At 35.4% G+C, this 24,857-nt stretch overlaps 1 protein-coding gene across 1 annotated transcript in view; it reads left to right on the top strand.

Moving 5' to 3' along the window:
* PIK3C2G (phosphatidylinositol-4-phosphate 3-kinase catalytic subunit type 2 gamma) overlaps positions 1–24,857 on the top strand; it is a 209,369-nt gene that overhangs the window by 77,009 nt on the left and 107,503 nt on the right. Inside the window, 3 exon segments of the mRNA XM_032208221.1 lie at positions 5,462–5,650; positions 15,195–15,288; positions 16,459–16,553. Coding sequence (XP_032064112.1) covers positions 5,462–5,650; positions 15,195–15,288; positions 16,459–16,553 — 378 coding nt within the window.

The following is a 24,857-nucleotide window of genomic DNA, read 5'->3' on the forward strand; positions in this document are numbered from 1 at the left end:
TACAATGTGCAGCAGCAACCGAAAACGCTAACAAAATACTAGGTGTCATCAAGAAGGGTGTAGAGGAGAAGCCAATGTATGTCATTTCACTGCTGTCTAAAACCTTGAAAGGCAGTGTTTTGAGTATGCTGTGTAGTTCTTGCATCTACAACTCAGGAAGGACACAGGAGAACTGGAAAAGGTAGAGAAGGGTAACATGTTTGAAGGGATGAAGTAGTAGCCTAATCAGGAGAAGCTAAAAGCTAAAAAATCTGAGACTTCTTATGTAGAGAGGAGAAGGCTGAGAGAGTGGTGTGTTTACTATTTCCAAAATCATGATGATAGTGGACAAGGAAGAAAAAAAAAAAAAAAAAAAAAAAACAAGGAAAGAAATAAAGGTACAATATTCAAGCTAGGGATATCCCATGGCAGAAGTAGATCTATTGTTAATAAATGGAAGAACACTTCAAGCAGTCAGTGGTGAACCTCTAAAATCTACTGGCACAATGCTGGGCAGGTAGACAATGCCATCAGATTCATAAAGGCTGTCCACAGATTCGTGGACAGGTTCATAAGGAGATATTACAAAGATGAAGCAAGGGTAGAGACTATAACATCCCTAGCACAACAATTTTGGATTCTCTGGGAATATGAAGGGAAGAAACCCCCAAAAGTGGCCAGGCTGGCATGCCCTGCCTAAATTGCATCTCAGATTGCCACTGTCAGAGGCAAAATACTGGGTGAGAGATAGACCAGTGATCTGGTCCGTGATGATGTTTCTCAGGTTTTAAAGGAAACCATGTCATTTTGAAATGCCTTATATATATATATATATATTTTGTCTCCTGGCTTTATTGTATTTATATAACCATCTATAGCTTCCTTCACTCATATGCTTTCCTAGGAGTTGCTGTTACAGAGGGTTACACTGTAACATACAGTACGCTTTATTATTCATTAAATTATTTAGAAGTTCATTAGAGGTGGTAATACTTATAGGAGGCGTGAATGCTTCTTTTTTCCAGCTGGGAAGTTTGCAGAAGACAGATTCAAGTGGCTGCTGCTAAGATTTCAGTAAGTTCAATAACATCCTTGGAGGAAAAAGAATGGTAGTCCTGGCTTTTCCCACAGCTTGTTTTCAGTTATCCCATCTTGTGGTCAAGATGATCTACCAAATGTATCATCAGGGTGAAGGGTGGCATACTTGGGGGTTTGAATAAAGAAGGTCTATGTTTATTAAGTGATTTCTGGTCCAGAGGAATCTGACAGCCTACAATTTTCTGTTGTACCAATATCAGAAGCATTCTTTTTACCTTCCTTAGTCAAGATAGTTTTATTAAAGTTTTTTTAAAATATATTTGTATCCAACCACATTATTACCATGAAATCTCAGGTTCTCTTCCTTCCTTCATGTGTCAAGAAAAAAGGAGAAATCTAGGTAACGTTTCAGTAACAACATATTTTATGATGTTTCAGGCCTATAAGTCTCAGATATTAATTTAAAATAAAAAGGTGTCTGTGGATGGAAGACACAAGAAACCTCTCACAGGCTGTCCTTTTAGTCATTGTACTGAAAGCAGAGGGAATAAGTGAATGGACAGAAAAAGTTCTAAACCGTGTGGTAGAGAAAGGAGAAAATGGCTAAAACCAGACAACTGCATGGTTGTCCTTGTTACAGGCTGTCAAACCAATAGCACTGTGGATGCAACGTGGCCAGGGCTTGGTGTCCCCAGGCTCAGCCATTAGAGAGATGGAGTGCTTTTTCCTGGTAGGCACACACAGTACAAATATCTGACCACACAAATCAGCCCAGACACAAGACGGTGCCTTCCCAGCACATACACAAAGACACAGAACTCTCACAAAAGTGGACAGCACAGAGTGTGATTCTGTTCTTCCACTCTGCGTGATCAGGATCAAAGTCTGCCAGTAGAATATATCCATGAACATACATATTTATATCTAAATCTTCAGCATTAAAATATCAATTGCTCCAGAAGTTGAGCTCATTTTATTTAGTAGCTGGCTCCAGATCTTCCCTCTTTCCCCAGCTGTTGATGACCAGACATAAAAGCCCTCAAGTTCACAGCCATATTCTGCTTGATGGTGTTTGGACCGCTTCCTATTACACACACACGGGTCTCCCCAGTTGCTGTTTGAGGCATATGGTCTTCACAACAGCTGACTCTCAAACCCTTGTCTCTCTGGTAGTTAGCTCTCAGAATGCTGGTCCCTGCGGCCAGCATCTTTTGGATGTTGATTAGTGATGGGTCACTTGAGGGTGTCAGTGGAAATTAAGGAAGTGAACCTCAACATATGGCTCTTGTGCTGCTCATGGCCCTAAATTATGTGATCTTTGGTGTCACCACCAAACCACATGAGGGGCAGGGGGATGGACTAAGAGAGTTAATTAGTCACTGCCAGCCACTTTGGCTGAATTCTGAAAACAATTGAGATGTGAGCCTTTGATTTCTTTTAGGATTACTGTGGTGGAAACACAACCCCCCAGAAAACTAGCCATCTGGGACAATGGCTGCACTTCAAATGTGGTACAACCTGCTTGTGCACAGTGGCTCCCACTGGAAGGATCAGACTGGTCTGAAACCAGGAAGATGACAGTCTTATTTCTGCCATCTTTCTTTCCTTCATTCATCATTTTCCTTATACTTTTTCTACTGTTTCAGCTTCCCTTTTTCTTTTCGTTTTTGCCACTTGTCTAATAAGACTCTACTTTGCCTACCAGTCATAACAAGACTGTGAATTTCGATTAAAAATAGCTACTTAGAGCCTGGTAGATAGTACAGGTCTAAAAAAAAAAGGCAGTAATACTGCACACTTCACTAGTCTGCCCACAGAAGAGAAAGTGCAAAATGGAACTGGGGGACAGAAATTTGAATTTTCTAACTTTGTTTTGCTTTTCTGACTCTCTTTTTGCTATTTTGTCTTGTTCTTTTCTAGGACTGCACATGAATGTTCAGAGCACTCAGAAGCATTTAAACTATTTCTTGCCATTTCTCCACAAAATAAGTGATAATTAACACCAGCTAACAAATTTTCCACAGAAGCTTTTCCTTCATTTAGTTAAAAGGATTAAGAAAAATTATCAAAAAAAAATATGAAAACTACTGAATTATTTAGGTTTTAAGTAAGATTTTTTTCTTCTATATTTTCCTTTATGTTGAGCAGAAGACTATATATTTTAAAATACCTGCTATATAGAGGGAAGGATAGACGTAATGATGTTAAAAGAAAAAGCTCAATGAACTGCATTTTTATCAGTGAATAGGGTTTATTATATCTTAACCCATTTTAGACAAAAAAACAGCCTTAGTAGCATAACAATCTGCAGATGTTATATGTACGCAGAATAATTTTACCACATATCTTAAATGTCGCATCACATGTATATGTGAACTTTTAGTATAACTAAGAAAATGAAATGAAAATCTCAAAATTAAAATAAATAAATAAATAAATAAATACACCCTAACCTTTAGTTTCATCTTGAATCTTTAAAATATGTTAATCTAATTTTTAAAATATGTTAATCTAATTTCTTGTAGAAACATGGCAAGAGAAAATGGCATTGCCTCTAAAGCAAAGTCAAAGGGAGAAATGTAATATTTAGAAAACCTAATACAACAACTGATTTCTTATCTCCCTTTGTAAATTCAGTGGAGGCTTTAGCTGCTTTAATCTGAACAACAGATTGTCTAGTTTGGAGGATGCTGTTTGAAAGCTTCAGTCTCTGCTTAAAGTCAGCGTATAAAATGGGTCCTTTAGCAAAACCGTCCTGCAGAAAACCGTCTGAATGCAAAAGAAAACAAGATGGCAATAAAGTCTTAGGCCTACTTTTATCTCTTTTTCTGTGTGACTTCTTCACAGAGAGAAACATCTATCTGTTGTCAAAATAGATATGCTGTGAATTCTGATGCAGTTTCTTAAAATGACTGCTAAAATGATACTTTTCTCGAAATGGTCGCTAAAAGACATGACAGAATTTTTATCATAGGGGTATGTTCTTCTTTTTCTTCATACATATATTTCTCCTAAAGGAAAGGAATAAACATTCCTGTGGCATTAAAAAAACAAACAAACAAACAAACAAAAAAAAAACCACCTCTGTTCTGTTCTATCACTCTCTGTTCCAAATATTTGGCAATTTAAAACTGTAAAAAAAGAAAAGTTGCTTGGTGAAAATAGAACCACAAAGGAGCTCATTGCTCTAAGCTGTGAAAGCCGCAGTCTTGAGAATTTGAGAAGGACAATGATACTTATTTTTGCTAAGAATGCCCCCAAATCATTGCAAATAGGAGGAGGAAGATATTGACAGGTATGGAAATGCTTGGATTTTGAACCCAGTTTATACACATTCAAATAATGAAATACTTGACTGGAAATAAACTATTTGCTTACTACCTTCTACAAAGATTCTTACACCTTGCTCTGAAATATCCAGATCAGCTTAAGGTCATATTTAAGTTATCTTACTGAGTAGATGATCACCGTTCATATCAACTATGACCAAGAATACTGATGTTTGTCTTGGCTTCGGTAATGATTTCTGTCAACTGGAGACCATTTTGCACTTTCAGAGCTTTGCTCTGATATCAAATTTAGGACATTGTCTTGGCTTGTTTCTCACGGGGGATTTATTCTTCTATTTTTTGATGATACTAGGACCTAGGATTTATTATTTTGAATCAGATATTATGGTAAAATATTGTGTATTATCTAGCTGTTTTATCATTGTTATTCAGCCATCTCATATCTCTGTGTGGAATTCTGTATTGCATCCTTTTTTCATAAGTACAGAGAAACAGCATGCTAGGCCTTGCAAACAGAAGCCATTGGGAGCTTTCCTACCATTCTGCAAGCTCATGCTAAAATTAGGTGTGATCACACTGCGTGTGTGCGTGAATGCATGTGCTGTCATGTTCCTGGGTACGTGCATGGATGTACCTAAGCCCCATTTTTATTGCAAATATGCTAGAAATAGACAAGTCTGTGTTAGTCAAAGGAAGACCAAGGAAGAGCAAGAATGAAAGCTATGACTAGGAGTGCTGTATGTGTAGTTGTTACACTACTTAATTAGAGATGATGTGTAGCAGATGGAGGTAACAATAATTTATCCAGTGAAAACTGCACCTTCTTTGTCAGAAAATCCCAGTTAAAATGAACAAACACCAACAACAGAGTGGAGAAGAAAAATGAGAGTGCTTGGAAAGGGAAATATCCATACATGTGTGTCTTTTGACACTTCATTTTTATATGACCCAAGGCTGACAGATCCAGAGTATAAGTATCACTTTTCTTATAAAAGCTGGTCTGCAGAAAATGATACCCTACCCCAAGGAAAACATGTACTTAGCCGAAAAGCAGTATTCTGTAAGACTTGGTCCCCCAGTACAATAAAGTTTGTTGCTACACAAAGCTCCAGGTGGTTTTAATTTCAAACTGAATTTCTAATCTTCTCTTCCAGACTCTCAGAGCAACAGAGAAGAATCTTATGGTTTTATCGTTACTACTGCAATAATCAAAATTGCTCTCTTCCTCTGGTACTGGGCAGTGCACCCAGTTGGGATCGAACAACTGTATCAGAAATGTATTCTGTCATGAGGAGATGGAGATTTTCTAACCCTCTAGAGGCATTCGGGCTCCTGACTTTCAGGTAAGGGAAAATTAACAAAGTAGGAAAATAACGATAAGCAGAATGATCACATGCTGCTGATTAATTCAGCACTTCAGTTTGCTCAGCATAGGATCATGCTTTCTTTCAGTGATTGTGCTTTTGGTTCTGTCCCTGTGTCAAAGTGAAGATGTAATTGCAACTCCTGTGATAACCTTAAATTGAACGTGCTGGCCCTGCCTTCTTGACTGAGAAGATATCCTATTTTTCAGGATAATAAAAAGAGTATTTCATGCTGTATAGCCAATTCAGTCAGTTTCTGGTAGCAGGTGATCAGTCAAATACTTAGCATTTCCATAACATTGTATCTTCAAACTACTGTGCAGACATGAAGTAATGGGAGATAAGGAGGACTGAACTGTGCTTCCAGACAGTGATACTGTGTAAATACGTGCAGACCCACCTGTAGCCCATCTATTTGAAGAAGAAACTTTGAAGCCAGTTCCCCATATTTTGAGTAACTTCTGTTGTGATCCCACCCCCACTTCTTACACCAGGAGCTGACTGTCTGTTGGGAGGCTTTCCTGATGTTTGGGATAGTCAATTATGTAATAATAGTAAGTGTCAGAGGACAGAATTTTGTCAGCAGTTATGTTTCCTCTAAAGACTTGGGAGGTGTTTTGTGTTAAGTGATCTACCTGTGAAAACATTAAACCTGCAGGTGAAATGACTGAGCAAATCTGGTTTATCAAGCCCTTACATGTCTGGATAAGCAAAAGCTGCACCTGTTTTGCAATCTCAGTTCCATATTATACACAGCACATTTAGAGAAAAAAACTACTTCACCTAGAACCTCACTTGTTGAGAAAGGACTGTATACACTCACCTCCACATTATTTAAAAAAAATAAAATAAAATAAAACAAAACAAAAAACAGTTATTTAATAATATAAAACTAACTTTTAACTGATATTTCCCTTTAAAAGTGATTTCCTAAGAATACCTGCATCTCAGCTTTATATAAGAACAAACTAAAATATTAGAAGTTTCACGTGTTTGCGTATATGTCTTATGTTTAGTGGGAATGATGGAAGGAAAGATCCTGAAAGATCAGGGTCTGGAGCATATTTGGAAAAATTCACTTACTATTATTAAATGATGAAAAATTATAAAATAATTTATAGAAGATCCATGTAAAAAGGACTATGTGGGCAGCATGTTGTTTTCCACACCCCAGAGTAGCAAGAGAGTTTGAGACAGTTCATCAGAGCATTCCAGGCTTTCAGATCTGACCTTTTGTCGAATGTTGATACCCTGTATGAATGGCCTTTCTGCAAAGGGCTTGATTGTTCCTCGAAGATGCAGCTCTGCATCAGGGTGTGGTGCAGAAGATTAGCCCTGTCAGGTGCTTCACAGGATTTTAAATATGAGTCAGTCTGTCACAAAGCTTCTCAGTGTGTACTGGATGCTGCATACATGCTATTCATTCTGGCAAAGATTGCTGGGATAGAAAAACAAGAAAATGTCATCACTTTGTCTCTCCTGGTGCCACTGTTGGGTGTGACTTGCACCTGCAGGGGTGCCAAAGAACAAGGGCTTCTGATCATTACCTTAGTTTGTTTGCCCCTATAGTTTCTTTCTCAACAAAGATAACATCAATCTGTGTTTTGTTTTGTTTTGTTTTGTTTTGTTTCACCCTAATGCTATGAAAAGTTGTGGATCACAGTACAAATTTTAACAAAATAAAAATTTTTTTAAAATATTCTGTCTTCCACATATCCCCAGGATTTTATAGGTGCATGAACAAATGGGAAGCTAGCCCTCAGAAACAGAGGGATTACATTTCATTAAAGGTTTCTAATTTCAAAGATGTCTAGGTTGCATGATTCAACTGCCAACAGACATGTATACATAAACTGAGAGAGTGGGTTGCAGGAGAGAAGTACATTCTGTATAAAAATATTTCTGAGGTTTCTTGTCTTGGTTCTCTTTTGCTCAGATTTCAATCATTTGGAAAAGTGAAATAGCACTGGATAACCAGTCTAACCTCCCTTCACCATTACCTTCACTGACTTTGGATTGTAAGCTCCATAACTGAGCTGTTTTTGAAAGTTCATTCATCTCTATCCCATATTATATTTGGTTATGACAATTCATCAGCTCAGTTTCTAACTTCTGTTGTTAACAAAACAGATCTCTGATTTCTTGTGATTACTGAGACACAGCTGAAAGGTCCATGTTCTTGTAAAACTTGAGCAGAATATAAAAGAAATACTCTATATATTTGTGTCTATTTTAAGGACTTGTGTTACCATCACTATCATATCATAGGTAAATTAATCAAATTAGGGCTGATCTTTGTGCATACATTTCCTTAACATAATGCAAGAATGCAGGAGCAGCTGCACCAAATCAGACCAAAATTGAGTCTAGTGCACCCTATCTCTAATGGTAACCTGGGAAAGATAACAACAGTGGACCAAACATAAAGACATTATGATATTTCCGTATCTTCCAGTAATCTGCACCTGAGAGGTTTTAAAGTTGAATAGCCCTCTTATATTTTTTTTTATTTTTTTTTCCAAAATAAAAATGGATTCCATGTAAACATTGAACTTCCAGGACATCCTGTAGCAAGGAGATACACAGTTCATCTCTATGTTCATATAGAAGTAATACCATATTGTGAGTTGTACTGTAATAGAGATCAAGAGTTTCCAGTCACTCAGAATGTGTGACTGGAAATGTGGATGTTCCTTTGCTGGGACTTCAGTCTGCAGTGTCTGAAAGAGCAGCTGAATTCCTTCAGGAATGTGCTACCTCTTTACACTGTTTAGGGAGGCTACTCAAAATCACTAGTCACTTTTGCAAGCCTTGGGCTGGTGACACTAAATTATCATTCTCAGAACAAAGAAGCATCTGTCTCAATGATTAAGCTCAAGCTCACATTTGCAAGGACAAAGAAATCAAAGTTATTGGAGGTGCTAACTCATTGTGTGGGTCAGAAGGCAATGCCAGAGAGCTTAGGGAGAGGTATCATGACCCATCAGATCAAGCCTGGTTATCTGCATCTGAGTTAAACCTCTCTTTTCAACATTCTGATACTTCTATATTGTTTTCTACACAGTTAAATGTACACTTTAATAGATATTTCTTGTTCTTTGGGCATGTCTCTCCTTCTGCTTATGCTCTTCAACTTTCTAGACATATCTCAAGGTAGCCAAATGATACGATACTTATTTATTCTGTGTCAAGTAAGAACATTCATAAATTGGAAGCACAATCATGGTACATTTCACAGAGAAATTCAGTAGCAATCTTACATCCAGTACTTGTATCGAGTGCATTTATTCTTAAAGCCTTGGAAGCCAATACTTAAAAAAACAATGAGTATTTGTTTAGTTGATTAAGATGGGATGAAGAGGCTGGCATGGAGAAGTGCAGAGTAAGATTTTATATTATTTTTTATTATTTTTTTTCCAAAGGCAGAACATATAGAGGTGGTCCCTCCTACCCAGCATTGCTTATTGGTGCCTTGTCAATTTTACTGTTGACTTCACTTATTGGGCTTGGTAAAAAGACAAATTTTTACAGAATTAGAACTTTCTCTGACTGTATCTACTTTGCATGGCAGACTAGCCAGGGAAATGACACCAGTGTGCTTGTTTATTCAGAGAATTTTCTTTATGACAGAGAGAAGCCAAAGACAGTGTTAGAAATGCTATCGTATCTGATGTATTGCTAGAACGTGAATGTTTTGCATATGTATAAAGCAATCATACTTGTAAATTTTTGTCAGGTTATTTTGCTATTCAAATTACCTAAAATGAAAGGCAAAATGAATTCATTAACCCAAATAGCAGAATTTAGGCTCCCTCCTACTTCTCTCTGGCCAGGAATTATGTACTTTTAGTTATGGGACCCCTTAGCCTTTGACACTCAAAGTATTACCGTTCATTTTCATATTATTTAGCAGAATATCTGTTGAGCTGCAGAGGTTAGGTTATATACCAATGTTTATGAAACTCACTTTCTAACCAGTAATTATAATAAAATGTGATAGTTTGAAACCAGAGTTTGTTCACAAACCTTTGAAAGCCAAATTGATTTTAGAAGTGTTGAATCAGATTGTCATTGTTTGTTTGTTTGTTTTTTAAATGAATTTGAAGTATTCAATACAAGTCTACAACTGAATTTCCGTTAGAGTATCTGTAAAACAGCTACAGCTGAAGCATATCTTGCCTGCCTGCATCTTACTTGGTTTAAAGGAACATAGCTGTATATCAATGTGGGGAGCAATCAGGGGCATATGCAAAGAAGTAAAGAATAAAACAATAATCTACACTTAAATTTATACTTTGATACATTGAATATACTACTGATAAATTTATAAAACTGCTTTTTAGTAATGTACATGAAATTTAGTGATAACTTACATGGGGTTGTATGCATTGTTAGGAATAGTCAACTCTTTACATTAAGCAACAGAATGTGATTAATTCCATCTTGTTTTTTTCATTGCCTTAAAGTTTTGTTAGCTTGCTTGGCAATAATTATGAAAGTACTGCAATAGACAGCTATAATAGAAAAAATAGCAAGAGATTACTATGTAGTGTATGGCATGCTTTCTGTACATAAAAGTACAATCTAATCAGATCGTTAAACATGTAAATAATAGTTTTCCATTTTATTTTTTTGTTTTGTTTTGTTGTAACAAAGAACAGAGTTTGTCTGTGGAGTGGCAGGGACTTTCTAGATCACACAGTTTTTCATATGGAAGAGTACTTTTTGTTTGTTTCTTCTTTCCCTTGTTTTCTCCTAGGATATGGATTCCCATATGTGACATCACCTATTATTAGTTGTTTAGGCAAAATTTCTTGTAGACACTGTATATGAACATTACTTAACATATGCTGTCTATAAGTAAATTCTACAGATCCATCTGCCAATAGATCAGCAAAAAGTAAGAGCTAGTGTGTCAGACCATCAACTTTGCAACTGATGATAAAGTTTTTTTCTTTAAAGTGGGTGGGAATGGGAAGGGTTCACAATCCATATCACAATGAGTTTCTTTCAACTGAAAATTACAAAAACACCATGTCCTTTTTAATAATGCTGTTTTTTCTATTTCTATACTTTCTTCTAGACCTTGCCATTTTCTAATATTCATGTGCTTGCATAGTGTTTTCTGTAGAAGCCTTCAGAGAAATGAAAAAAGAAAACACCAACAAAAAAAAAAAAAAAAAGCCCTGCTGATGTTACCTGTAACAGAAATGCTAAAATTAAAGGGATTCCTTAATTTCATTCCTTCTTTATATTTCTTTTCTAATTACTTTTAAAATACTTAAACTGTCATCCAAAACTTATCTACATATTACTTTTAAAAGTTTTTCCATACTTTCTCACCAGGCCTTGTTGTGGCTGTCAGTGACATATCCTTTACTATTTAAAGGTTTTTTGAGTTTGTATTGGTATCTTGATTCCAGTAAGTTTGCTAGCTCAGCCTTCCTTGTTTCTAACAGACTTAATAAGATGTGTTTCTTAGGACTGTAATCATTCTTTTTTGAAAATGCAACAGAACAGAAAGTTTACACTAGAAATATAAACGGACTTGCAGAAATATGTGGCACATTATAAGCCTCTAACCTAAAAAATTTATCATGAAAGGCCATTCTCTACAGAGGTCCTCATGTGTTAGAAAATGTACTGAAATGTACAGTGCCATTTATTTAACAAATATCTTCCAGGACAGGGTTATCTGATTATTGTGGTTTAGCCTCAAAGGCAGCTAAGCACCACACAGCCATTTCCTCATTTGCTCACTCTCCTCCTCCACAGTGATATGGGGGAGAGAATCAGAAACAAAAGAAAAAGGTAAAAACTCATGGGTTGAGATAGGCAGCTTAATAGGATAGAAAAGGAAGAGGAAAATAATAACAATATAATAATAGTAATGATGATAATTAAATATATAAAACAACTGATTCACAGTGAAATTGCTCACCACCTGTCAGCTGATGCCCAGTCAGTCCCCAAGCAGTGGACAGCCCACCCACCCAACCCCATGGCCAACCCTCCCAATTTTTATTGCTCTGCATAATGCTGTATGGTACGGAATATCTCTTCTGTCAGTTTGGGTCAGCTGTCCCGGCTATGTCAACTTCCCAGGTTCTTGTGCACCCCCAGCCTTCTCAATGGCACAGCAGTATGTGAAACTGAAAGGTCCTTGATTTAGCGTAAGCACTGCTCAAAAACAATTAAAGCATCAGTGTGGTGTCAGCATTATTCTTATCCTAAATCCAGATCACAGCACTATACCAGCTACTAGAAAGAAAATTAACTCTATCCCAGCCAAAAACAGGACATCGAGGCAGCACAACGAATATATCTTTAAAAAAATAATAATTAAAAAATCACATCCATTTCTCATTTACAATCAAAGCCACCACTGGCAGATGCCAAAATCTCAAGAGAATGTCACAAACCACAGGATGCCTCAGCAGCATTTAGTTTTCTGTTTGAATCTGATTTAGCTGAAAGGTGCAGCTAGATAAATAGCTCCCTACTGGCTATCTATATGAAAAGAATCAAGGACTGAAAGTTATTCTTACTTATAAAGCAAATTGTAGTGTACGCTCATCCAGCTCAAAATTAAGCTTTTTCAGGAGCCATCTTAAAATCTCATGGGAGACCCAGCAATTTACAATTACTTAGACAGAAGTTATAACATGGATGGCTGTCAATCACTGGTATCATGTAGGGAGGAAAGTACAAAACAGCAAAAGGTTTATTGAGGTTAAATATCAAAGGAAATCAGTTTAATAAGTTAAGGAGAATCTAGGTTGCAAGACAGGCTGTGAAGGGGACATCTGAAGTTCCTCATAGTGTGAACTGTTGCTGAGGATTATACAAACCAACCATCATTTACATATTGTTTTTTCTTCAGTAGCATTTCTGAGAATAGAAATCTGGGATAAACTTACAAGTCACAATCCCCATTGGCGGAGAACTTAGTTTACCCGAAGTGAGGGCAAACAAATATTAAAAGAAGAAAGCTACAATATGTTACAATGCAGTCAAACAGATGCATGAGGATGTAAAAAACTGTAGTTTTATTCAGTTACCTATTGACCAATAGCTTGTTGGTCAAACAAACAAATAAACATACAAAAAAAAAAACACACAACCACAACTAATAGTAATTGGAAATCTGAATAAAAATTACCAGTTTCAATCACATTTTATAGCTATGCAAAGAAAGAGTCAATAATTTGTAAGTGCTTGTTGGTTTTTTTTTGTTTGTTTTAATTTGCATTTTTAGCTAAATTCTTAGATATTTTATTGACAATCTTAAAACAGCTAGGGAGAGAGGTGCCAGAATCTCTGTCTTCAGAAGCCATTTTCATAGGTCATTTCAGGAATCTGGTGTCTATGGTTCAAAACCTTTCAAAAACTGATCAGATATACGTACTTAAGATGAACTGCTTCTTAGGAGGGTGCCCTAAACACTGTAATATTGAATCCATTGTGATACAGTCATTTCATCTTCTGTGCTTGTTGAGTTTTCAGTGTGTAGAAATGATTACATATTCATTGTAGCAAGCCCTGGAAATCAGGTTTGTCCCCAATATCCAAACAATGAAGATGTTTTTCTTAGGCCTAAAGTGATTTCTTGCAGTGAGCCACAGAGACGAAGCCTGTTTCTCCTCTAATCAAGAATAATGTATTACTGAAATCAGGTTTGATGCAACACTCAAAATTTTGCAAGACTGTTCACTGGAAACCCCCTCAAGCCCAGGACTGCAAGGATAGCATAGTTTCCAGGCATGTGAAGTGCAGCATTTCTTATTCAGATCGCCTTCTAGACCTTACCACATTATTAGATTTCAGCAAATAAACTGATGCATGTGTGCATGAGTAGCATAAGCACCAGTTGTTGTAGTTCCAGTGTTTCTGAGGATGTTAAATGTTTGCTCAAATAGAAATATAGAAGGTAAACCAAATCAAATTAAATATTTTTCTGCTGTGGTCCTAAACAATGTTGAAATTCAAAAGAGCAATGGATATTACATTTGAGATTTAGCAAATTGTCAGATGGTTAAGGAAACACATTGATTGCCTATTCCTTCAAAAAGATTCAACTCAGCCTCAAGCTAACCTTGAGATTTACATGCTGAGGGAAACAGTTTAGTAACTAAGGCCAACAAATTACACCAAACCTCACTCAAGATCATTGTGACAAGTGTTGTGTTTCCTGAAATAAATAACCTGTAGATTTTTCACTACAATGCCTATGAATTTGAGCTCATCATTACTCTAATCAGATTTAATGTAAATACTTTTGCTAACTTAGGAATAATCTCAGTTCTGATTTATGGCAAACTAATTCTAAACAAATCAAAAGTTAGCTGTTGATTTTGGGGGAAGGTTAGATTAAACTAATTTTGTTGTTCTCCATTTAGCTGTAAAAAATATAGGAGTTTCTCCCATCATAACATTACATATATTCTAATGTTGGCTGCTAATAAGGACAAGCAGTAACTAATATTTTTCTGCTTGACTTGGTGCCAAGCATAGAACATACTTTGCTGTTCAGTAACATGTTGAACTAGGTGAGATGGTAAAGGGAAAGATTAATTTCCATATTATTTGCACATTTGGTAGTGAGGCCTTTGGAGCAATTGCAAAATTAGATCATGGGATGATATGAAAGGGATGAATTTTTTTAATATGTAGTCTTCCTTCAACTATGTTTTGTTCTAAATAGCCATGTGAATATTGAAGACTTCATATTGCTAACTGGTTACCTATAACATATAAGTAAATAAATAAATAACTCTTGTAAAATAGGCTAATTTGGGACTAATGTGATAATTTATTTATAAAGTATTTCTTCTCTCTCTCCATAAAGGCCCTCTTGGCATCATGCTTGCAATTATTAACTGTATTATAAACATCATCAAATAGGTACCATAGCAGACAAAATATTAAAATCTGAACTGAGCCACATTGCTAAAAGGACAGGGGAGGGGGCAGAGAAGGAGGAGGATGTTGAAAGTGCTACAGGTGGTAGCCAAGTGCAGCATAGAAGTCAGGCCTTTCAAGTAGGTCCAATAATTTATCTAAAATGAACCCTTCTGTTATGGAAAATTTCAAGTTTTCAAGTTGTTGCTCAGAACAATATGTCTTCAAGTGACTGTTGAGAGGTTCTATTGCACAGAAATTTGTATTTCAGGTAAGTAAGAACAGCAAGGGAGGACACAAAATTTCCTTTATATTTTGATACATATAAAGGAAATTATAACGTGATAGTTCAAGTTAAAAAAAAAAAAAAAAGGATTTGAAGTTCAGTGTTGTGAGTTGTTTTTTATCCTTGTGTGGCATTGTAACAGTCAATTCAATTAAGCTATCTACTATGTGTTTCTTGACTCTTGTTACAGTAAGGCAAATGAATTGATTTTTTCCTATTCCATTTTGAGAGAAAACCTGTTTTTCTAGTATATAGTATCAATGAGAGCTCAAGAGGGTTGCAGTGCATCAACAGTGCCTTGGTACCTCTTAATGATATCTATTTGTTTTGCTCTAGTTTTCCAGATAAAGATATTCGCAGAACAGCAGTCCAACAAATAGAAAATCTGTCAAATGATGAATTGTTAGAATACCTCCCACAGCTGGTTCAGGTAAGAAAGAAATTGATAGTCAAGGAAGTCTTCTGTCCAGATCAATAACTTCATTAAACATTTTGGTTTCTTTCTGCATAATACATTATAAGAGGAATAAATAAGAAAGACTGATCATCTGATGTGATGATTAAATTAATAGGATTGAGGCACAGACTGTTTTTCACTCAAGAAAATGCAGTTGTTTTGGCATACTGATTGAACTTTTCCATATACGTCAAGAAGTCTTTTCCACAGCTGGGAAAAAAAAAAAAAAAAAAGTTGGGGTATATCAGGGTTGGAAACATCTGAAAAAGTGAACAACTGAAATGCTGCTATGACCACCAGGCCAGGCTTCATTGCAGTCAGAGAATGAGAGGTTTCTTTGCAATTAATTGCAGTTTTCTTAATACCAAATATATCAGGAAAATCATTGTCAGCACAGAGTAACCAGACCAGGTTGGTTATAGAACAGTCTCTTTAGAGAGGTACATTGTTTTTCATGGGAAATTAATGTTTTACAAGTAATGGGCCCACTGCTTTTAAAATAATTACCTTGTGGCTGAATAGGTGCTGTTCTGCAGTTAAGGAGGAGGCAGCCAATCAAAATCTTTGTCCCCTTACTTGGTACCACTATGCACGGATTACTTACACTTCATCATTTCAGAGTTCCTTTTTTAAAAAAAATAAAATAAAATTTATATATATATACATATACACACACACATACACATATATTAGTATAGACACATAAATATACATGCATGCACACATCTACATAATCCGTTTCTGTGAAGCAGCGGAACCTGCACATCTTTACAGCATTCAGCAGAGTAGGATGCTTATGTTACATTTCACCTTTATCAGCTCTTGTTTCACAAGTAACTTTTTGGATAGAGTTTATTTTCCAAACCAATTAGTCAGGGTAAAATTTCAATATACTAATGGCTACATATTTGCATGTCTTTTAACGTGTCCAGAATCAAGATGATATCTGCCTGTCTTACAGATGATGGTAGACACATCCAGAAGTTTCTTTATTCGTTCCATTTCTAGGTTATTCTCCGTAAATTGGATTGGTTCCTTCAAACTATTCACTGGAGATAATGTTCTTTCTGATTCATTTTATTTTATTATAAAGGAAAGACAACAAAATCAGCATGAAAGTGATTCTTGTTATTGTCTGTTAAGGTGCTTAAGTTTGAATGGAGTCTTGAAAGCCCTCTAGTAAAACTCCTGCTGCATCGCTCTCTTCAAAGCATACAAATAGCCCATCAACTTTACTGGTAAGATTATTTTCTATTACCACCATATAAATTCTCCATTACAGTGGATGTTATCCATAACTTAATTATTGACAAGCTCTGTTTTTGTTTAAAACCAACAAAAACAACTATTTTTTTTTTCTTTTTTGCTCCCTCATTATTCTATTTTCAGTATTGAGTATGGGTAAATTGTAAAAAAGACCTACTGATCTCTGCCTTCATCCTGTCCCTACAGGGAAAAATAATAATAATAAAGAAGTCTATTCACTCAGGTGTGATACCATTTGTAATCTTCTTCTTTGTCTATTTTGAACCAAATGTAGTTTTCCTTAAAATTTGCAAGATATCCAAGCAACATTGGCTTACTGGTAAAAGGTCCTGCTTTTGTGATTTCTCTAACCTCTTCTGAAGATTTCAGACTTCTCTTATGTGTCAAAGTCAATCTCTTACTCCATTTGCATATCAGTCTAACTTGTGATAGTAGTGTTTCAAGTAGTTCTTTTTAGTGATTATGGCGATGCAACAGTTCTTGACAGTAATTGCCTTTCACCATCAATCTGTACAATATAAGACCTCTGTAATTGTATTATTTGCATGCAGTGATTACTCTGTTTGCTATGCTGTTACTTCAAGGCTCTCTGAATAGGAATGTGGCCTTCTGTCATCTGTACTGCTCTGTGATCTGAAAATCAAGCTGGTTTTCTTTGCATGTTTAATAATGATGGATGAAATGAGCTTTCATTTACAGTTCAGCTGGTTCAGACCTGTGAAACCAAAAGCTTTCCTCCCTGAAAAGCAAAGACAACAGCTCGAAATGTAATCATTTTGTTGAAGAAGTGTGAGGTTGGAAAGAGCATAGATCATACTTTCATACCTGCGTGATCTCTGGAAGTGTTAGTGTGGATAAAACAGAATTTAGAGCGTCTTTCTTTCACTGAAATGAGTAGGATAATAATAATATGCCTAATAAGTGTATCTGTCAAATAAAGAGGAACCACATTTAGCAAGTCATTTTTCTGACAGTGCCTAAAATACATGTATGACTGAGGCTTCTACTGTCTTATATTAAACTTAGTCATGCTGAATATAAAATGTCCCATCTAGACTCCTTAAGTGTGCCAACAGAGATAGTAGATTTTCTGTATAATTAGAAATGTTTTCTAGAGTTGAATGGACAATAGGAACATCATCAATTTGGGTGTGTTTTCTTTCACTCTTTGATGTCAGAAGAAAAATGATTATCTGTAACCTTCTTCCTCCTTATTTTTCAATGGAGACCTGTGTAGATACCCTTTTTTTTTTTCTTCCCAAATTTTGTTTGAGTTGTCTGATCATATATACAGTCTTGGGTAAAATATGGCAGATATAGTATCTTGGGTAATATATATCCTTATCTGGCACAGTAGAATTTAATGTGGCAAAATACATATATTTTATATATAGCATACTATATAACATTAGATATACATACCTCTTTCTAATAGAATATTTCTGAACATTCACTGTATTCTCTGCTTTTCAGCTGATAGTAGTCCTGTTCATGTCATCCAACTATCAGTTATTTTTCAAGCACTTTTCCTCCCTTTGTGCATTAACAGTTGGAGATATCATCAGCTATTATGTATGGATTAGATATTTTGAGTATCCTCTTGAGCACTGATTTCAGATGGAAACTACTGATTTACTAAACATCTTTCTAGTTACACGTATCCTGGCGTTGTACACGATTGTGGACACTTCCCACAAATAATATTTCCAAACTCTATAAATAGTGATTTGCTATTTATCCCCAAATGAACAAGCATAAAGAAAGTATCTTCTACCTGAAACGTGAACTATAATTTTCTAAAGGGACAGCTTTTGATTAAATCTTAAAATTAGTATGTGTTTGTATGTATATGTAAATATACACATATATATAGTACATATGCACACACAAATACATTTTGTATAAGTAAATGTATATAAATATTCAAAGATCTACATTTTTTTCTTTAATAATATAAAAATATAATTTCTTTAATAGTTATTCCTCAGAGTGCTCTTTCATCATTGTCTTACTGAGTCACAGGACAGATGTACTTTTGTCAGCATTATGATCTTGGAAGCTAAACTTAACCATCAGTTGGCAATGTACTCTTAGCATGCACTAACTTTCCCTGTCAGTTCAGTAATCTTAAGAGTTTGCTGCCAGGGGCTCCTTAACCAAAAAGTCAGATAATATCATGAGTGAAACACTGCGATAATGGTATGGATATTTGAATTTTCTTTCAAACACTGCTTCAGTCTGAATATTTATTTATTATAATCTTCTGGATTTTCAGTACCTTATCTGGCACACAATCCTAGCGAAGATTTGGCTCCTTTTTTTTTTTTTTTTTTTTTTTTTATGTTTAGCTGCCTAAAGTAATCATAAAAGCATCTGGTAGTCCTGTTCAATTTAGTGGAACGAGCATGAGTACCTCTTTTATTTAGGCTTTTTGTTCAAATGTTTCAGTCTAAAATGAAGAAATTAAATCAAGCACATGCTTTTAAAATTTTGCCTCTTGTATTCATCACACAATATACTTTTTGTTTTTAGTTACTCTGCTCCACCATGTTCTCCAGTAGTAAACAGTTTTTTACCTACCTAACATTTAAATTTATATATTTATTAATATTTTTGTTCCATAATTTTAAAACACAGTTTCATAAGTAATAAAATCTATTTAGAAAATTTAACAGTAATTTCATATTAATAAAGTTTTCCTTTACTTTGCAAATTGAATTTCAGTCTTTAAAGAAGTAATGGAAAACAGAGGATTTCTTCCAGTCATCTCTAAAGAGATTTTTAAAAGAAACTCAATGATTTAATAATATGGGCAACATATGTGTGCGTGCACACTCATGCATGCTCCCATAACTTCTTTTAAGAAATGCAGTTAGATTCTCTTAAGCATTTCATTCTGTTTCATTACCAGATTAGCAATCAAATAGTCTTAGAAGCAAGGATTGATAAAAACAAACATTAGAAACAAGATTATATCTATTTTAATTGTAATAAATTATATTAACATCCTACTATTAAATAATTCAACATTGTGCACGGTGTACCTACCCAAAATAGAACTTGGAATGGAAGACTCTAATGTAATTCAGAAAACTAGTGATGCATTTTCATGACCACAGGGGAAACATCAACTGAGTTAAATTTCCATGTTTTACAACACTGTTGTAAATCTAGACACTAGTTACCAGAACTGGTGGTGACTGGCAACACTTAGTTATTTTAACGACAAACATATTTTTTAATAATAGCTCAGTTATTTAAAATTGACTCAATTTCCCTGCATGCAAGAGATAAGCTGTTACCCAATAATGATGTACCAGCTCATCATCTGTTTAATATTAATGTTGGATAGCAAATTGTTGAAGACCTTGCCATAAAGCACTGATAAGTTTGTCTAAAGATCATATTAAAGGAAAAAAAAAAAAAAAAAAAAAAAAAAAAAAAAAACCGGGGAGGGGGGGAGGAGACATAAATTGGCACAGGTGGACAGAATAGAATATTAATTTTAAGATTCTTGAGACATCTTCAGCTGTTGTAAATCAGGATAGCTTCAGTGAAAGTAAGTCCATTCTTTGCTTGTATCTGCTGTGTATTTGTCCCATTAATTTTGCTATTTAGAGTGAACAGGTAATTTGATCTTTCACCCTGATTTTTTTTTTTATTACTGTGAATGACTTTTCCCCTCTCCAAATTCTTTAGAAATTTAGGCTGTCTGCATCTGTCGGTGTTTCAGTTTCTCACTAGTCCTTTTGAATTCACTTCCTTTCACAAGGAGATTAAATATTTTATTTTGAATTTGCCACGCATACAGTGCCAACACAGGACCTGCATACAACTGAAATCCCCTTTTAGTCTTATTGCTATGTAACTTCCTCATATGTGTGAAGCATGGACAACATTTACTCTGGTCAACTGTCTCCTAAATGTTTACTCTAATTCTAGTCTTTTCCTAGCTGAAGTCCTGAGAGGGGAGAAGGCTTGAGCAAATTTTCCTGTTTCCTTAGAGCTATGTTGAAAAGCAAAGCTTTAAGCTGGTTCTAGCATAGCAGAAGAGTTGCTTGAGGGGAAAGAAACCTGCTGAGACCCTTTGGGCCATTTCAGCTGCTGGCAGTCTTTGTTTATCTCCTTGCTACTGTGTTCAACAGACAATTTTTTTCAGTTTTTGTCCTCGAGTTTTAATCCACACCTCTACCTCTGACAACCTACCAGTTTCCACTTGCTTGGAGCATTTTTTGGTTTTAGTTTCTTTCACAAGTGGCAGCTGCAACATACAATTGAAACAGCTGGCTGGGGCAGCAGGTGGCTAGGAATATGTCTCACAGATGGTTGCCTTTCACAGGAGGATTGAATAATGGGGAGAAGTGCAGTGTCCTCTAAGGTTGGTGGCAGCTGCTTGAAGGTGGTGCTAGGAACAGGTTTCATTGTTGGGGAAGAGTGCTGGTGTTTATAAATTTTTGCAGAGCGTGAACATTTTATATGCTTAGCTCAAGAAGAGAAAAAGCTAAGTGAAACCCTTGTAGGAGGCAAAATGTTCTTTTGTAACTTCTCCTCTTGGAGTTCTCTTAGAGTTTTAAGTCACTCAAACTTTATAGAATTTTTCTGGTTTATAACATTTTTCAACTACGTTTTGTCTGATGACCAAGAGAAAAAGGAGTTATCTTCTGTCTTTACTACGATGCATCTCAGACTCAGTGAAATCCAGCACACTAAAAGCAATATGAATTAGACTATTGATTTCAAGGCTAGAACATCGTATTTTATTTTTATCTCTTTTTCTGTACAAAAATAGCTGTAGGAGGCCAAAAAATAAATAATAATAAGAAGAAGAACATAAGCAATGTATTCAAGTTTAAAAAGGCATCAGTTATATTCTTTCATTGGGAGGTTTGTCCCTCAATACTGTTTTCTAAAATTGCTACCACTTAGGTTTATTCAGTACTACAGGGTTTAAAGATCAGGATTATTGCTTTATATTTTCCAAAAGGATTGTTTTGTTATTTTTTTCTGTCAGAGCTAGTCTACATTAACTATATTTTACTTGAAGACTTCAAAAGAAGGAATACATCAAGCAGATGTTCATCTGTCCGACACCCTTAATTATCTTAACATTGAACAGGCAGCCATCCTCCAGCTCCTTCTCATCCCACATTATGGTGTCTCTCTCCCACAGTCAGAGGTTATCAAGGGTGCTAATCATTAATGAAATCCTAAATAGCTGTGTAGAGCAGGCTGAAAAGCCCAACCCATTAAAATGACATTAATGTAAATTCAAAAGTCATCAATTTTGTTTTGCATTAATTTGGTTCTCCTAATCAATCAGAATCAGAACACTTAATCACATATGTAACTTTAATCCTGTGAGTAGCCATCACAGCATATCTTTGATGAGTTGTTTTGCTGCTCTACATTAGAATTTGAGTTCAGTTCTGGAGTTACTCTATCCTACAGCATTCTGAGGCAAGGTGTTATTCATCCAAGTAATGATTTTAAGTTTCATCTGAGTTAGGAGTACTTGATGTGATGATCATTGTGTTTTAGTCTGTAGAGAACCTAAAACATAGAGTGGATTCACATCTAGGGATTTTCATTCTGAATTTGGAATGCTTACTTAGGAAACATCAATAATTTGGAGTTCTTTTGCTGTAGTTACACATGTGTATAGCATATACAGACTATATAAAATACAGTCTTTAGACTGTTATTTTTTTTGTGAGATAAGGATTTAACTGTCCAATGTACTAAGTGTGTCACTATTAGCTATGTGGGACTTTGGTTATTGCCTTAGAAAACAAATAATTATTTTGTTTTCTAACTCACAGACTTTCAGTTTTCTCAGACTCCAGTCTTAGATAAAGATGGTTTCAAATGTAACAAAAATATTTTGTTATTAAGAAGAAAAAAGAACGTAACTCTATCTGTTATTTTTGACCCCCAGTATTTACAGACTTAGTGGGCAAACAATACATTTAAATAAACAAAATCATGTCTTGCATTTAAGTCAACATAATTTGGTTGTTAAGGATAAAAAAAAAAAAGCGATTTTGAATTCTTTTTTTTTCAGCTGTAAAGAAATAGAAGAGTGAATAGGCTGTGACCACAGCTGAAATTGATAAAAGGTGGTAGTATATTGTAACATTACTTATCTGTTCTAGGTCTGTCAATTCCACTCAGTAAAAAAGGACCAGGGAGCAAACCCAACTATTAGATCTCTGGTTAGCTATACTTCATAACTGCTGCCTTCCTCTTTGGCTCTGTTTTGGACTGATTTCTCCAGTACAGTAGTGGAGCGTAGTTTGGAAATAGTTCACTTTGGGAACCACCCCAAAATACAGGATGAACAAAAGTGCCCAAGCTGTGACACACACTGTCCTCCAATGCTGCCCTGCCCATGCTTGCATGTGTGAACCATCTGAGGTAGATAACACTGACCTTCAGCCTCTTTTAATTTCACTACTATTTGTGGACTATAACATAACCCTCACACTATTTCTGATTCAGTGGGCTCAAATAATAAACTGGGGCTCTATCGTTGTTATCGTTGTTATCGTTGTTATCGTTGTTATCGTTGTTATCGTTGTTATCGTTGTTATCGTTGTTATCATTGTTATCATTATATAATTAATAACAATTTATTAATAATTATTATCAATCAGTAATGATTAATAAATGTTAATAACAATAGTAATAATAATAATAGTAATAATAGGTCTCAAATGATAAATAAATAAAGATTTCTGATTCCCAACCTTTAGAACAGAGGAAATTCCATGCCCAAAACTAGAGGATTAACATTGACAAATGCAAAAATAAAAAAGTCTGTAAGGGACAAATTTATCAGTGTGTGTTACTGTAATGAAAAATATGCCACCACATGTATGTAGAAGCAAACAGTTGGATCTGAAAAATAAACAAACGTGAAAGATTTCTGAAAAGAAGAAAAAAAAAAAGAGCAAGTAAGCTTAATTATTTCTGCTACTTCATGATTTATAAAGTAGCACTAAGCAAAATGTTTTTCAGTATATTATTTTTCAAAACACTACTTGTCTGTTTTCCTTCATTTTTGCTCCTTTTACGTTTAAAAATATTGAAACTGACAAATCTAGTTTTTCAGTTGAACTGAAAAACTCCCTATTAGGTTAGAGTCATATCTATCATAACTCATTCAACAGTGTAACTGAACGTGAAATATAGGTGTTGTCTGTTGGGATATCCTCTGTGGAAGGAAGTAAATGTGTTGTTTTAATGGTCTGTTATGTGTCTCATGCTTGGATGTGATGGACTTAAAATGACCAGCTTGTGGGATGGAACAGTGCTGAAAGCTCCCTTTCTCCAGCTGTTCTGGCACAGGAGAAAGACATCCTCTTTGCAAAAGCCATAGGTTCTGACCAAGGAATTGGAGCTGGTGTTGCTGTGGCAGGGATTCAGAGCAGGGTTCTGTGTAGCTGTCAAGCTAGGCTTTAATCTGCTCCTTTCATCTTTCTTCCATAAAAAATGTTTTATTGTTGCTTCTTTCAAAAACAAAACAGCCAAAATCTATCCTGGCAGATACTGCACATAATCTCTGCATGTCCCAGAGGAACATTTGGGAAGTAAATCAGAGTAGTAATAAATCAGGAAAGCTTTTGACAAAACATTCATTTAGTTCTGTCACTTCAAATGGATAATTTGCAGCCATGAATTTGATTGATGTGGATGATTTGTTTTGTGGTTTTATACTGTGAAAGGCTGCTGGAAGGAGATGACAACAGAATCCGTGAAGCTATGTCTTTCCATCAAATATTTCTGCAGGTATTCATTGAGCTAGGCTACTATATGAAATAGGACCGGTTTAATAATCTGAAACATAAAACTCATAAATAATGGCAGTATCTGTAATGTAAACATGACGCAACATTCCTAAATTGGACCATAATGACTGTTCAAAGTGAAATCCTCAGTTGGAAAACAAGCAGCATGGAGAATCTACTGTGATTCTCTGCTGAGCAGCTGCTATTGTGGTGAAATGTTGCATTCTTCAGCTGAGGGCAGCCCTGCAGTTGAGAGTGGTCCTCCAGCAAGCTGCTTCTCTGCTACAGAGTTGTGGTGATACCAAGCAGATTCTGATTGCTGAAAATTATTTCATTATGATCTTCTTTGTATAATTTTTCTACAAATGGCAATTATCATTTGCAAAATGAATCTGCAAATGTTTCAAATATGCATCATATTATGTTAAAAAAATAAAATAACCATTGTTCTGTTATATATAGAAAGGTCTTTTACTCTACCCTTTCCAG

The sequence above is a fragment of the Aythya fuligula genome, chromosome 1 (assembly GCF_009819795.1).
Source record: "Aythya fuligula isolate bAytFul2 chromosome 1, bAytFul2.pri, whole genome shotgun sequence".
NCBI lineage: Eukaryota > Metazoa > Chordata > Aves > Anseriformes > Anatidae > Aythya > Aythya fuligula.